Raw genomic sequence first — 14,627 nt, forward strand, 5'->3', positions numbered from 1 at the left:
GTCTCCAGTCTGTCAGTAGCCTTTCACTTAGATTGCATAGTCATAGTGTAATCAGAGTCAAGTCAGAAGTACAAAGTGCAGTGGGAATAAAAGTTATCTAACTGATCTGATCTGAAGTCATTGTGCAGTTGCAGGTAAAAGTGGAAATGGGTTGGACCACCACACAGCTAACGACTGGTCTCTTTTTCAAAGATAAGAACACAAGATCGTTATACAATGTTCAATACTTTGCAACTAGTGTGATTGTGTTGAGTTTCTGATGCTCGCTGCCTCTACCTGTGTCCTCGCCTTTTCAACAAAACCATGACATTTCTCTAAATTGTCATTAATCAATTAATATGAAAGACCAACTTTGGGATTCAACCACAAACATTTATTGATTTAAGGACAGCATAAAACATCCTTAATACAGACTTTTATACATTCTTTTACAAGTTTTGTGCAATCGCTAATTAAAGGAGAATAAATGATGAGAGTGATGACCGTCACCTCAATTAAAGGCAAACTCAAAGAACTTTAGTGAGGCTTTTCCTTCATTGTGCGTGTGAAGGAAATCATGCATAACATAATCAGCTAATGGATATACGACAACCTAATATATCATGATCTCCTGTTGCTCCATACTGGTGAATGATCTACTCAGAATCAGCTCATTATATTATGCAACAATTAATGGTTCAACAGTTTATTAATGTCATACGTTAATGACCTTCAGTAGATACAAGCTTGCCAGAACATTGAGAGATCAATACTGCATCAGTCCAAGTATGTTGCAGAACAGTAGATTGTTTTAATTGATTGAGTACAAACATCTCATTTCTAAGTGAGAAGGCGACGCTACTACAGCAAACTTTTCAATGTGTAAGTTAATTAACTATGTCATTAACAGTAGAGAGCTGTTTATTTGTTTGTTTATTTTCTTTATTGTCTCTCACACAGGTGTGTAAACATGGACGGATTATGAGACAATGAGTCCTTGGGCACCAACATGCAAAAGGCCCCAACACCTCTCTCAGCAACACACAGACTTTATAGTTTCTTTGTGGGGTTTTGCGTCTTTTAATAGTTGCTTTGAGTCTCTTTGCAGTTGCCTTGTGTCTCTTTGTGGTTGTTTTGTCTCTCTTTCTAGTCATTTTGAATCTCTATGTAGTTGGTTTGCCCCTTTTCCTAGTCTTTTGAGTCTCTCTTTTTTTTTTTTTATATCTCTTTGTGGTAATTTTGAGTCTCTTGACAGTTACTTTGAGTCTCTTTGCAGCTGTTTTGCTTCTCTTTGTAGATGTTTTGTTCTTGTTGTAGTCATTTTGTGTCTCTTTGTAGTTGTTTTATGTTTCTTTATGGTCATTTTGAGTTTCTTCCAGTTCCTGTCTCTTTCAGTGACATTTTGTAGGTGAAGGCCTGGGAGAACCCCTGGGCCTATGTCCAGCAGACTCGTTCAGTAATCAATCCATGTGTGAACCCACTTCTGTGGGATGACCGTGGCAGTGCAGGTGCTGTAATTACTGTACTGATATAAATCAATGGCAACTGCTACCGCCTTAAAACAATGATTAAGTCTTTGACTTAGAACTTGCAAATATCCTCAGACCTGGGTGACTGAATCTCCACAGACATTTTTTTATATACAATTGTTTTGGAGGAGAATAGTCAAATATTATGAAAACTAGTTTTTAATGTGAGTCAGATACGTGATCTTCCATTGTGTTGTGTCAGCGAGGCTCAGCCAGGACCCTGAACTCTTCGGGGGAGTAGGTGAAGCCCATCACACCCTCCAAGCTGGGCATTTCTCCGGGAACAGGAGAGAAGATGAAGCGTTGGAGGAGAGACGTAAAGAAAACGAACAGCTCCATCCTGGCCAGGTGCTCTCCTATACACATACGTTTACCTGAGGGGAAACAGTCGACAGCAGCTTAAGGTTAAACCGCTAATCCACGTCTCACTATCATGAACGACTGTATGTTGGCGATACGTTGTGTGAATAGAATGCTGCAGGAATGAATCCTAAAACCCGGAAATGAATTGCTATTTTTGCACTTCCGGTTCCCTCGTTTCAAAGTCAATGGGGTCTTTGAATGGGTTTTTGGTTAGATGCTTGAAATAAGGTCTGAGGGTTAACACAAGCTTAAAAGATCTTAAGGTTTTGATTTTGCAAGCTTTTGCGTGTCTTAAAAAAGTTGATTGCTAACAAGTGGCTAAATGAAACTACAGAACGTCATCACGCCAACTAGTTTGCCTTCACAGCCTCATTGTTTATTCTCGCACTCATGTCACAGCGGTGTAGTTTCTTTCCAGCCTAACGTTAGCTTTTTACTGCTGCCGATTGCACTCACCCTTCAAAAATCCTAATTGTGAAGATAATCTTGCTGAGCAAAACGTGTAAGTATCATAAACATTTGTGTTGCCACAGAGTTTATTTTCTGCAATCATCCAAAAGCCAATGGAAAAAATCCCATTGGCTTTTTGTGCTACGCTAACTTCAGGGTTGGCCTGCAAAAATATGTCATCCCTGCAGTACAGTATCACTGAAGGTGTATCGATCAAACCTGCGGAAAACGGTAGGAAGGCCTCTCTTCTGCGGAACTGGCCCTCTGAATCCAAGAAATGCTCAGGATTGAAGATATCTGGAGTCGCCCACTCATTCTTATCAAACAGCACAGATGCAAGAATTGTAGTTACAGATGTGCCCTGGAAAAAAACAAGCATGAGATGTTGATATCAGTCATGTATAAATAACCTTAACATTTCACAGCTTGTCATTCATATCTGGGTGAGCCTGGTAAATAGTCCTTTACTTTGGGTATTAAATATCCTCCCAGTGTAGTGTCTTTACTGGTCATTTTGGGGAATCCCATGGGAACGATATTTCCCATCCTTTGAGTCTCGTGGATGACAGCGTCGGTATAAGGCATGTTGGGTCTGTCGGCCACGGTGGGCTGACGAGACTGTCCGATCACTCGGTCTATCTCTGCCTGGACTTTCTCTGAGCGAGGAAGCAGAGCCGCTGAACATTATGCAACTTGGAAAAAGCACAAAACCGTGTAAAATCTTCATGAAAATACTCTTGTGCTCAATGTGATTAATAAGATACGAACCCTGTATCTCTGGGTAGTGCATCATGTAGACGAGGGCCCAGCGTAAAGTGTTGGCACTTGATTCTGTACCAGCCTCAATCAGGTCGAGAGTGCAAACCACTAGGGTTTCAATGTTGAAGCCAGCCTGGGGATCCTCCTTTTTCTGGAAAAGTTTCATCAACATCATACATTGTGCTGTGCTGTCAAATGCTATCATTTTACAGTTTATCATTTACTGGATAGCGGACTTCCTTTCAAACAAATTGAACTCTTACTTTACCTGTGAATCATGCAAAAGTGTGTTAACATTAACAGCTCCGTCTCAGCATGGCTCATTGAAACTCTTGGTTCATCATAACTGCAACAACTGATAGTGTATGTAGACATTCTGTGTGTTTTTAGGGTGACCCTGTGACTCATATCTTAAAGGAGGGGGTGTGGCATGATGGTTGAACAGCTATGAATATCTTTGGGCTATCACGTAGTGGTGACACGTAATGTCAGATGTGGTGAAACTTAATCCTCTTCCTCCTGCCATTAGAAGTCTTTCTTGCTGTTCATACCACGTCACTAGTTCTGACCGATATATAGTTCTGATGATATAGTTTTATATCGGCACCTGACGATTGTTTTAAGACAAATGTGAAAACATTGTGAACCTATCCTTTGTCGGGATCTTACCTTCTCCATCTCTGTCATGTACACATCGATATAATCACGAGGGTCCTCAGGGTTCCACTCCTCCTGATGCTTCTCTACTTGCTTTTTCAGGAAAGCCAGGATCTGCTTGTAGTTGTTGTTGATAGTCTGGTGAGGTCCTGGCAGGTGCTTCATCAAGCCAGGAAACGCATCATACAGCTGTTGATGGGGACAAACTCTCAGATCAAGTTATAGACCAACAGTTTGTTGTGTGATCACAATATGATAGTTGAGACAGATCAGGGAGGTACCTGAGCCAGAGGAGAGCCGGCAAGCACAACCGCCTCATTGTCCAACTCCAGAACCTTTCGAAAGCTTTGATCACTGTATTCAAAGCGATGTCCGAAGACCACAGACGATATGATGTTACCCACTGCGGTCGATATGATGTAGTGGGGGTTAAATGGTCCTCCTGGAAATATGATGAATGCAATTCAAATGACGATGAACAATATTCGGATGTATATCCTGTGTACAAACAGATGAATCGCTACTTGCCTTGTTCCTCTTTGAAAGCTTCACAGAGGAAGTTGGTTTCCACTTCGATGCATTTTTCCAGCGACCTCTGGCCCTCTCCAAAGTAACGCAGGTGAGTGCTGGCAAACTTCCTCTGCTGCTTCCAAAGGTAACCATTGCTCATTCCTATGCCTGTGGGAATATTGTCTCAAATGAATGTAAAGGCAAACAATGAACAGGTTTTAGAAGTCCATCACTTCTGAGCACCATATTGTCGCTTCTTAATCTGGTGCTGTGGGGGAATTTGGTGGAAAAGACGAAATATCAACATTATTCTACAAAGCCAACATTTATCTCCAGAGTTAGCTGACTGATTTTGTTAAATCCTTCAACCCCGCATAAAGAGATGTTGTTTTACTCTGGAGTACCATACAATGACGCTCTCACTCACTTGTTCGTTTATACTCACCAATCCCCTTGAAGGTTTCGTGGAAGAGAGGGACAACGGGTCGATCAACGAAGCTGTCGAGCTGGTTGACAAGAGCCTCTTTGACCATCTTGTGGCCTGAAATGAACACCGTCCTCTCGTTGCCTCTCCTCAAGCTGAACACTGGACCGTACTCCTGAGCAAGCTGCGTTTTAAAAAACAAATAACTTTTCAAGAGAGGGAATGTATTCGTTGAATATGTTAACTTGGATAGAAATGTTTTTGTCTTGTGAAATGCTCAAGAGGACGAGACGATGACATCAACACTTCATGGAAAACTTTGAGGGAACATTCCACTGCTGGAATAGTAGTCCCTCTGCTATTGATACTCATAATACTGCCGTTACTCTGTGGTGATGCAGATTGTCTCGTTTGATATATGTTCTCATGATTTTTGACTTATAAATAAATTCGCACTTATTTTCAATGTATTGACCTGCAGTTTCTCACTAATTACTTGGCATGTTTTTAGCTTTTATAAATTGTTTCATACTACTTTGGAAGCACACATACTCTATTTAAGTCCTGACACTTTTATAGCTTTTTGATCACTGATCTAAAGAAGCGTTGCATTATTTTTCTTACTGCCTTTATAGTAGTGTAAAATAATAATACTATAATAAAACTATTAATAGTTGGAGAAAATACATGAATATGAAGTGATATCTAATTGTCAGTTGATTAGAAAGCACTTTTGAGTTACAATCGTGTGTGTTATCCCCCTCGGATATCAAAGATCAACCTTTCTCTACTCTACTCTTGAAAAATAAAGTGCTTCTATGTGCACCTCACCTTGTCCATGGTTTTGAAGTCAACTCCTGTGAAGATATTCCCTAGAAAAGGCACCGCCAACGGTCCGGGTGGAAAGCTGTGTGGCCTCCAGTTTCTGACCACATTTGTCAGAAGTAACACTGCAAAACTGAACAACAGCCAGCCGGTAAAGTCCATACAATCAAAAAGTGCTTGAAAAATCATGATGAATATGTTTCAAAAGGCCTCCCTGTAAAATCTGTTTGCTCCCACAAGCGGAATGTTGGTGCCTCTGGTGTTATCTAAGAGGGGAGGGGAGGAAGATGTGCGGGGGGAGGCCCGGCCCGGCCCGGCCCGGTCTGGCCCACAAATCAGCCTGTTATGTAACACTGGTGACCTCTCCTCAACTCTGAAGTGAAAAACAAGGCTGGAGCTTGAACTCGTCCATCTGGTTTTATGCACGTGCACACGTTGTATAGGTATTCAAACAAAGGAAAGGCATATGAAAATACATTCTGGACTTGTACACTGGATGGATTTGTATGCAGGTGTGTGTAACAGATGTCTTGAGTAGCTGTTTCAATTCAAAATACAAGTTACATTTGACTTGGTGTCAAAAGGTGCAGCAACAAAATAATTCAGTCATTATCAAGGTGGAAGTAACATCTCACCTCCACCTCATGGTTTTACTTCTACACTTGTGAGGACCCTCAACAACATAGTGCTGTTCCTAGACTCTAATCCTCACCTGAACTAATTCATTATGTATTCTTAAAGATGAAGCTTCCCAGTAGTATATAAAGTACTTACAGTTAGCCCCACATTCACACGCTGCAAGATTGAAATAACGCTTGCGTATTAACGCAGCTATAGTTATAATCCACTGATTTATGGTTCTGAGTGGGGTGATACTGCAAAGTTAGTCCTTTCAGTATCTTAATTTAAATACGATTTCGAATTTAGGATGTTTACTTGTAACAGAGTATTTCTACTTATCTTAGTTTCAGAGAGCATTGCTACCTTTACGTAAATAAAAGATCTGTGTTGAACTGAATGCTTGGTTAGAAGCCCATGCTTTTCCGCCACTGTGAGGAAAAAATAAAGATCCTTTAAGTCAGTATAATGAGAAACTTTCTCAAAATAATGACTTAGCATCACATAGTTAGGACTTAGTATCTGATAATTATGAGATAGGCCTACTATCTCGTAAGGATATGTAGAAATAATTATGAGTTAGAAAGTCATAACTATGAGATAGAAAGACATAATTATGATATAGTAAAACATCACAGTGGTGGGCTTCCATATAAACTGTCTTTTATGAATATGACTAAAACATATTACACTCACTAAATCTTGACCAAAATAAAACTAAAAAGACTTAAATGCGACTTTAAACCAACTACACTTTTCATTGATCTACTAAGATTAAAAACTACATTGTATGTTTGCGCGTATGTTTTGTGCTTTTATTTTGAAGGACAGACACACAAAAGGGAAGTCTTATCTTGTATCCTTGTTTTCAATCATTTGTGCAAACACAAACCTTCCGCCCACGTACCTCACTGATCTTTGAGCAGTCGTGCTCGCAAAGTTAACACCAGAACAAGAAAACAAGTTAACATAGTCAAGCAATCAAATGGAGGCAATATACAATGTACTGGGCTTGGAGTGGATGGACTGCAGGAGTATTTTGATATTTCTGTGTGTGTTTCTGTTGTTGACTGATGTTTTGAAGAACAGAGCTCCGCCAAACTTCCCCCCGGGACCGTGGGCTCTTCCTTTCATCGGTGACCTGCATCGCATGGATCCCACCAGATTCCACCTGCAGATTGGAGAGGTATGTTATCAGCTGTGTCGAATAGTGTCAGCTCGATATGTGATTCCCCCTTACCTTTCACCTTTTACCTGAACTAACCCTTAACCATCATCCGAACCAGCAAAGGGAGCTGTTAAGTGTGAAACAGGTGCGTGTGGAGCTGGTTTTAACTACTTTATATACTGCAGGGTAGCTTGTGAATTCCCCACAAGTATCAATTAAGTGTTATTTTGTTTTTAAATGTATCTGTAAACCACCTCCTAATAACCTCATTATGACGCCACAGCTACGAGTTATTATTTGTTTCGTGTAAGAAACGCAATATATATACAAACACTGCAACATTTGACAAGTGAAATAAAATGTTACATATATTTATATGACAACAAAGCAGGTAGAATAACACGATTCAACAGGCCTCTGCACATTCCAGCAAAACTGTGGCGCTAAAACACACATTCCGCCAAACACTCAAGAGTAATATTCAAATATTATTCACATCAGAGGGAACAATATTAACCATATCATAAAAACGACACGATAGAAACATTAGCACAGTAGTAACGCTACTGCAGATGTAAAAACAAAAGCAGTTCACTCACCAAAGCTGCTGTTCACTATTTAAAGACAAAGTCCATCCTCCTTTCTTTGTGAACAAACAGTTCAATGACGCGGTTGTTCAGTACATCGGTGCGGTTCAGTTCCAGCAAGAAGTTCTTGAAGCCAGTGAAGACAGTCGAGCCTCCCCAGTGGTATTTGTGTAAAGTAACTTAAGTTGTCAGAGTACAAAGTAAAAATATTTCTCTCTGAAAGTAAAGTACAAGCACCTCAAAATAGTACTTGTGTACAATACTAGAGAAAATGTAATAATTAAATGTATTAAATTAATGATAAAAAATAATAATAAACTGTATTGATAGAGCACCCTTAAAAACATAGTTACAAACAGATTTACAATCAAACATTTAAAACACAAAGAATAAAACAAACGCAGAGAGTAAAGCAAACATATTCATTCACTGAAAAGCAAATATTTAAAAAGAGGGTTTTCCTCATTTCATCTCCTCACGCAGGTAATTTCACAGTCTGTGTGCCCTGACTGCAAAAAGGCTCCATCACCTTTATCATGTTTTATTGATGCCAGAGGGCAGATTACAGCAGTATATTCTATTGATGAACGCATCCAAGGTTTCCAGATTTTAGCGAGAAAGAAATGGTTCTCTCTTCAAACCAATTCCAACATTTATGTTAATATAAATATATATATTCAGGGTATATCAGGGTGTAGTAGTGAAACCACATAAACATTACTTATGAGTGGACGTGCACAACGTCACCCATTGGTTTGTGGACTGCTGTTTTGAAGCCGTGAGTCGCCACCTTTGGCTTTTTTGCAACCAATTAACAGAAGTTACCGTATTTGGACTGCAGACGAGTGACGTATAAACGCTGTACACTATTTGACTCTAAATGGACCATCATTTACTAAATGAACATCATGCTGTATTGAAGAAGACTTGAAACTAGCGATTGAGACCATAAACTCATGTTTACAATGTTTACTGAGGTAATAAATCAAGAGAGAAGTAGAGTCATTTTCTCTGAGACTTCTATACAACCAGACTCCTTTTTGCAACCAGAGGAGAGAGACTGAATGTTTAGGACACTTCCACATTGGCTTCACTTTTCCGAATCAGAGGTTGCCGCCTGAGATAAACAGGGCATTATACCACTAAATAACCACAATGGAGTTTAGGACAGAACGAGAAACACATGAATGCAACAGTAGTCAGTAATGTCTAGCCTGCTGTGGTTAAAGCTAGACTGATTCTTTTGTTGTCAACATCCTCAGAAAGTAGGTCAACTCAGTGTTGAACCACAACACACCAGTCTGCTCTCTGTGTTCAGTTTGCACAGAAATATGGAAACATTTTCAGCCTTCGGCTCTTTGGTGGCAGGATCGTGGTCCTCAATGGCTACAAGCTTGTGAGAGAGGCCCTGGTCCAACGAGGAGAGGACTACGTGGATCGCCCCTCCATACCGATATTTGATGCATTAACGGCCAAGAAAGGTAGCGCGTGTTGCATTTAGTTTAAGACGTTACTGGTAGTTATTATAATGATGACCATATTAGGCATGTTAGCAATATTAGCATTTAGCTAGCCCTTAGTTGTGTCTTATTTCCCATTACTTTTCAGGGGTAATGCTGTTTTGGTTTCCCCACAGGTCTGGTGATATCGAATGGCCACCAGTGGAAGCAGCAGAGGAGATTTGCCATCCGTACACTCAGAAACTTTGGTGTGGGCAAGAAGACCCTGGAGCCGTCCATCCAGCAGGAGTGTCATTATCTCACTGAGGCTTTTGCCCTTCAGCAAGGCACTGAACAAATCACATTTCTCCACAAGCAACAACTAATAAGCTAATTAGCAGTACACTTTTTACAACTAAGCATATATATGTTTTGTGCCTCTGTGCGGGCGACGATGTGTTTTTGGGTTGTCTGTCCGTCCGTCCGGTCCATTCTTGAGAAAGTAATATATCAGGAACACATTGAAGGATTTCTTTCAAATTTGGCAAACATTTTGGGCCATAATTCAAGAATTTATATGCTAAATATCACAATTTAACGCAAAAAAAAGCCTTTATTTGTGCTGCACATTTCATACAGACTATGAAGCTCAAAGTGCTCTAAATTTTAAAAAAAAGTAAAAACCTTGCTTTTACAAATAAAATAGATAAAAGTGGTAGGAATAAAGCATGCAATTCGCACTAACATTTTAAGTGTTATTTGAAGAATTTTAACAGACGAATAAATGTGTGTCTTATCTACATTTTCTCTTTATTTTACAGCCAAACCTTTTGACGCCCAGCCACTGATGAACAAGGCTGTGTCCAACATCATCTGCTGCCTGGTGTTTGGGGATCGCTTCGAGTACTCTGACAAGCAGCACCAGTTTATTCTTCAGTCCTTCACTGAGTTATTGTACTTAGAGGGAGGTTTTTGGGCACAGGTGAGCCTGCTTTGCACGATGCAGCGTACAGTAATCTTTTCTTTTAAATCACGGGGACAAGATGAACGTGAACATTTTATCCTTATTGTCGATTGGCTGGAAACGTGTTTGTTTTGTTTCCTCTTTACAGAGCCCAGGCTGTGTATCGACACTAGATATTTCTTTCCCCCAGCGCTTACAGGCTGATTTACAGGCCTCTTGTTTTGCAGACACTTTTAGTTCTATTCAAGTGTCCCATGTCAGTGTGACAGTTAAGGCAGCATTCACATCACCAGGACCCCCCGAAACTGAATCAACTAAATGTAATTTAGCCATGTTTCATTTCTACAAATGTGCTTTTACAACCGTGTCAAAGCAAAATGTCTGCTGTGAAAAGAGGCTTACTGCAGGAACTGTGCAGGTGTATATAATGACACAAGTGATAGCCCTGTTTAGAGGGCGACGGGAATAATATCCTCTATCACAGTGTATGTCATTTTATATTGTGACATTGATGTTTTTGTGATTTACAGGCAGTGTCTGTATTTTTTGACGAATGCAAATTTGCAGCCTCCACCTGTGTCTTTTGCCTTAAACCACAGATAACCGTCTTCAATGCCCTGTAGGTTTATAACGCTTTCCCCTTGCTGATGAAGTGGCTTCCTGGACCTCACCAGAGGATGTTCTCTCTGACACAAACTTTGCTCGACTACATACAAATAAAGATCGAAGAACACAGGGAAAACTTTGACCCCTCCTCACCGAGAGACTACATCGACTGCTTCCTCGCAGAGATGGGAGAGGTGAGCGGTTGAATGTGTCTGCATTGTGTTTGTCCTCTTTTGCATGTTTCTAATAGAACATGTCAACTGATACGAGAAACTGTCTCTTGTGTTGTTGATAGAACAAGGACAAAGACTCTGGTTACGATTTCAAGAATCTGTGTTTTTGCACTTTGGACCTGTTTGTTGCTGGAACTGAAACTACTACGACCACTTTACACTGGGGACTGCTGTACATGATCTACTACCCTCACATACAAGGTGTGCATGTGTGGGTCACCCACAGGTCAGGCCTGAGCTGTTAGAGTAAGTGGTGTTCCCCCCTCAGTCATGTAAGCAGTACACAGAGCCTCATTGTTTCCTGTTTTCACTGTGTGCAGAGAGAGTCCAGGCTGAGATAGATACTGTGGTCGGTTCGTCCAAGAAGCCCTCTGTGACTGACAGAGAAGAGATGCCTTACACTGATGCAGTCATCCACGAAATCCAGAGAATGGCCAACATCCTTCCCCTCAATTTGGTCCGCATGACGGTCAAGGAAACCACGCTGGACAAGTACATATTCCCAAAGGTACACGATGCTCATACGAGAAAGTATTGTATTATGTGAGAATTTGACTTTGAAGAAAATACATTTATTGAGTTATGATCACCTGTTGTATAAGTAATCGGCCTAAAATATACAAAACAACTGCTGCACGTTTGTTGTGCTAATTATAGATTAGCTGGCATTTTACAGTTAGTAAATGAATCAACAAAATACTACATATGTCCATTTGGAAGCTCTTCTGATCATATCACACAATCTAGTCATGCAGTTCAAATTTCTTTGGAGCACAGAAGTTCTGGTCCATGTTTGCTTAATTGTCGAGATTAAAAAAATTCATTCCTGAAAAGTAGAGTCTCTGTTTGAGTTCCCGTTTTCATCGATGACATTTCCTCAGGGCACCATCATCATGCCGACACTGACCTCGGTTCTACGTGATGAGTCCATGTGGGAAACTCCACACACCTTCAACCCTCAACATTTTCTGGACCAGGACGGAAAATTCAGGAAGAGAGAAGCTTTCCTTCCTTTTTCAGCAGGTTAGTCAGTAGTTACAACGCTGTAAAAGTCAGTAATATGTTGTTTCAACCTTCAAGGGCTTTACAGATGAAAACAAACAAAAAAGGTACTTTCTGTTACTTGCCAGCAATCATTTGCATGTTTAAGCATTTACTCAGCCTGCATCGAATAGGTCGAAGCTTCTTTAATAACGATGACATTCAAATTCTAATTCAACATTTGAATGCTGCGCTATTTCTTTGCATGTCTTATCATTCTGTTTTAAAGTCGGTATTTCTGCACAGTTGCAGATAAAGATCAGGCTCCACTAATATTACTAAATCAAGTCTATAATAACATTATGCAAGTTGCAGAATTAGATTCCAGTGGTGGCGACTTAGGATTGTTTACGACTCGAGTGATCCAAACATTTCCAATAATTCCAGAGCGCTGTAAAGTCCAAGAGTATACATCTCTGGAAAAAAAATAGATATAATAATTCACAACATGATTTTTATCTAACGAAACATTCAGCTTATATCCGTATTTGTTGCAGATACATTTTTCACTACGGCTTTCCGAGACGAGTTTTATTTATTAAAGAAAGCTGATTCAAAATCTTATTGAGGAACTTTAAACTTGTTATTAAACAGTAAAGATTGACTATTTCTATATAGTTATTCTTAATGCCTGTAAATGGTGCCGCCGGGTCAAAATCAGATGAGATCATGCAGGTTCACTCCAGAAACATCCGGCTTCATCGCCGCCTTTGACCGCCTTTCAAAGCTCACCAAAGATCATCACAAAATGCTTCATTAAAAACAGACTAACTCATTAAATCTCATGAATCACATTATTCAAATTGAGGATTTATTTAATTTCTTAAGGGTGATGACGTCATAAAATATGACAGACATTCGAAAACCTCAATAGAAGCTTTGAAAAAGAAAAGAATGACAGCCCTACTACCATTAACAGTTGGGAGTGTATCAGGTTGTCTATCATTTGGTTGTTTCAGACTCTGAGCTGCAGAGATATTATACGGTCAAAGTAAATCAAAGTTGTGGTATTGTTGTACTCTCAGGTAAGCGTGTGTGTCTCGGGGAGCAGCTGGCCAGGATGGAGTTATTCCTCTTCTTTACCTCCCTCCTCCAGAGGTTTTCTTTCTCACCGCCGGCTGGAGAGCAGCCCAGTCTGGAGTTCAAGTTAGGATCCACTCTCTGTCCCAAACCGTACCGCCTCTGTGCCGTACCGCGGTAGACCAACACCACCAACGCCGTGGATCAATGTGTGACTCCGCACATATATCTTGCAAGACATACATTTGACCATCATTTAGTAAAACATAATGTCCACATAGTTCTTTGTCATCTCAATAAGATGTTATGTTATAAATGTAACCTACTGTATTCAAATATGCAATAAAATCCTTTCTAGCTTTTAAAAAGCATATCACAGTTCACTCATTTCTTAAATACTTTCCACAGCACATTGTTTTGTCAGATTTGCGAAACCTTTACGTTTGTGTAACTAAATGGGTTAGTCGATGTTGACTCTGTGGTTTCAGGTATTCGTCTCAGTGGTGTTTATCAACCTGTGTGATACCTGCTGTTATTCTGAGTTTAATCTGCAGTTAACTGGATGTTTCATCTATATCCGATTAATATGAGAAAGCTCTTTACATTACAGAAAGTAACACTTTGAGCTATTTCTCTTAAATTGAACCTTTGTTTTAATTTTTTGAATTGACATATAAAAACATCAAAGTTCAAGCTTGAGGTCTCCTTTCATGTGAACATGCACCTCATCTCACTTCTGGGTTTTCCCTTTAAAGCTTTTGAAGTTAGAAATGGAAAATAACCAGCGAGGAGCTTGAGAAAGTCTCAAACACAGTCGACACTCTGAAGGAATACGAACATACGCAACCAGCTAAATGAGAACAAATATGGGAATTATTTTTTTATACATTTTTTTATTGTGAAGTGACCTCTTTAGGACTAAAAGTGTAAGTTTGTTTTACCAACCTTGCTACTCAAAAGGAAAACCAATACATGTGTGTGTAATGTCAGTTCAGAGACCGCAGTAAATCATATTTTAATGTTTTTGATGTTTTATGAATCCACTGTGTTTACCTTTCTGTTCATCAGCACTTTCTAAGTTTACTGTAAAACCCCTCAAAAGTGTCGGCACTCATGGAAATAGGTTGCTGTGAAGCTACTGTCAGCAGCTTTTTCAAAGTATAAAATGACACGTTACATGTTACACTTGATTATCTGCTAACAGCAGTGTGTTTAATGAGAGCAGCGTTGCTGACATTGAAAGTCAACTCAGCCTTTTGTGGTGATGAAAAACAGGCAGCTGAAGTAGGACGACAACGTTCAAAGTTTCTGAGTTTGCCAAAATACCACCAATCTAGGTCACTGGCCTCTTTTAAGATGCGTCATTCGTGCAAGAAAAGATCACTTCAGTCAGATTCATCTCACAAGGCATTGAAAGTAAGTCGTCTGTGGAAGATGCAGCGATGGCTTAAAACG

At 39.9% G+C, this 14,627-nt stretch overlaps 2 protein-coding genes across 3 annotated transcripts; one reads left to right on the forward strand and one right to left on the reverse strand.

Moving 5' to 3' along the window:
- Positions 1 to 358: 358 nt before the first annotated feature.
- Positions 359 to 5,713, reverse strand: LOC306695141 (cytochrome P450 2J2-like). Of its 2 annotated transcripts, XR_013767064.1 has the most exons (10): positions 5,503 to 5,713; positions 4,693 to 4,855; positions 4,266 to 4,415; positions 4,019 to 4,179; positions 3,750 to 3,926; positions 3,090 to 3,231; positions 2,790 to 2,977; positions 2,541 to 2,682; positions 1,457 to 1,882; positions 359 to 751 (listed from the first exon to the last, which is right to left on the reverse strand). XR_013767064.1 is itself a non-coding variant. In XM_079158293.1 (9 exons), exons 1-9 carry the CDS (start codon positions 5,683 to 5,685, stop codon positions 1,707 to 1,709), a joined length of 1,482 nt encoding a protein of 493 aa, XP_079014419.1. In that variant the 5' UTR covers positions 5,686 to 5,713; the 3' UTR covers positions 359 to 1,706. The 2 variants fall into 2 exon arrangements, 1 of the variants encoding a protein (XP_079014419.1); XM_079158293.1 differs by having other exon boundaries at positions 359 to 1,882.
- Positions 5,714 to 7,031: 1,318 nt separating this feature from the next.
- On the forward strand, positions 7,032 to 13,540 carry LOC306694967 (cytochrome P450 2J4-like). The gene is made up of 9 exons (XM_079158041.1): positions 7,032 to 7,300; positions 9,188 to 9,350; positions 9,506 to 9,655; positions 10,130 to 10,290; positions 10,896 to 11,072; positions 11,174 to 11,312; positions 11,432 to 11,619; positions 11,993 to 12,134; positions 13,178 to 13,540. The coding sequence occupies exons 1-9, from the start codon at positions 7,100 to 7,102 to the stop codon at positions 13,351 to 13,353; spliced, it is 1,497 nt and encodes a 498-aa protein (XP_079014167.1). The 5' UTR covers positions 7,032 to 7,099; the 3' UTR covers positions 13,354 to 13,540.
- The last annotated feature ends 1,087 nt before the right edge of the window (positions 13,541 to 14,627 follow it).

This window comes from Pholis gunnellus, assembly GCF_910591455.1.
Source record: "Pholis gunnellus genome assembly, chromosome: 4".
In the NCBI taxonomy this organism is placed as follows: Eukaryota; Metazoa; Chordata; class Actinopteri; order Perciformes; family Pholidae; genus Pholis; species Pholis gunnellus.

Coding starts and splice junctions, on each gene's coding strand:
- LOC306695141 (XM_079158293.1), bottom strand. CDS start 5,685: ATGATTTTTCAAGCACTTTTTGATTGTATGGACTTTACCGGCTGGCTG. Junction 4,856..5,502: donor ACTTCAAAACCATGGACAAG/GTGAGGTGCACA, acceptor TTTAAAACGCAG/CTTGCTCAGGAGTACGGTCC. Junction 4,416..4,692: donor CGAAACCTTCAAGGGGATTG/GTGAGTATAAAC, acceptor ATATTCCCACAG/GCATAGGAATGAGCAATGGT.
- LOC306694967 (XM_079158041.1), top strand. CDS start 7,100: ATGGAGGCAATATACAATGTACTGGGCTTGGAGTGGATGGACTGCAGG. Junction 9,351..9,505: donor TGCATTAACGGCCAAGAAAG/GTAGCGCGTGTT, acceptor GTTTCCCCACAG/GTCTGGTGATATCGAATGGC. Junction 12,135..13,177: donor TTTCCTTCCTTTTTCAGCAG/GTTAGTCAGTAG, acceptor TTGTACTCTCAG/GTAAGCGTGTGTGTCTCGGG.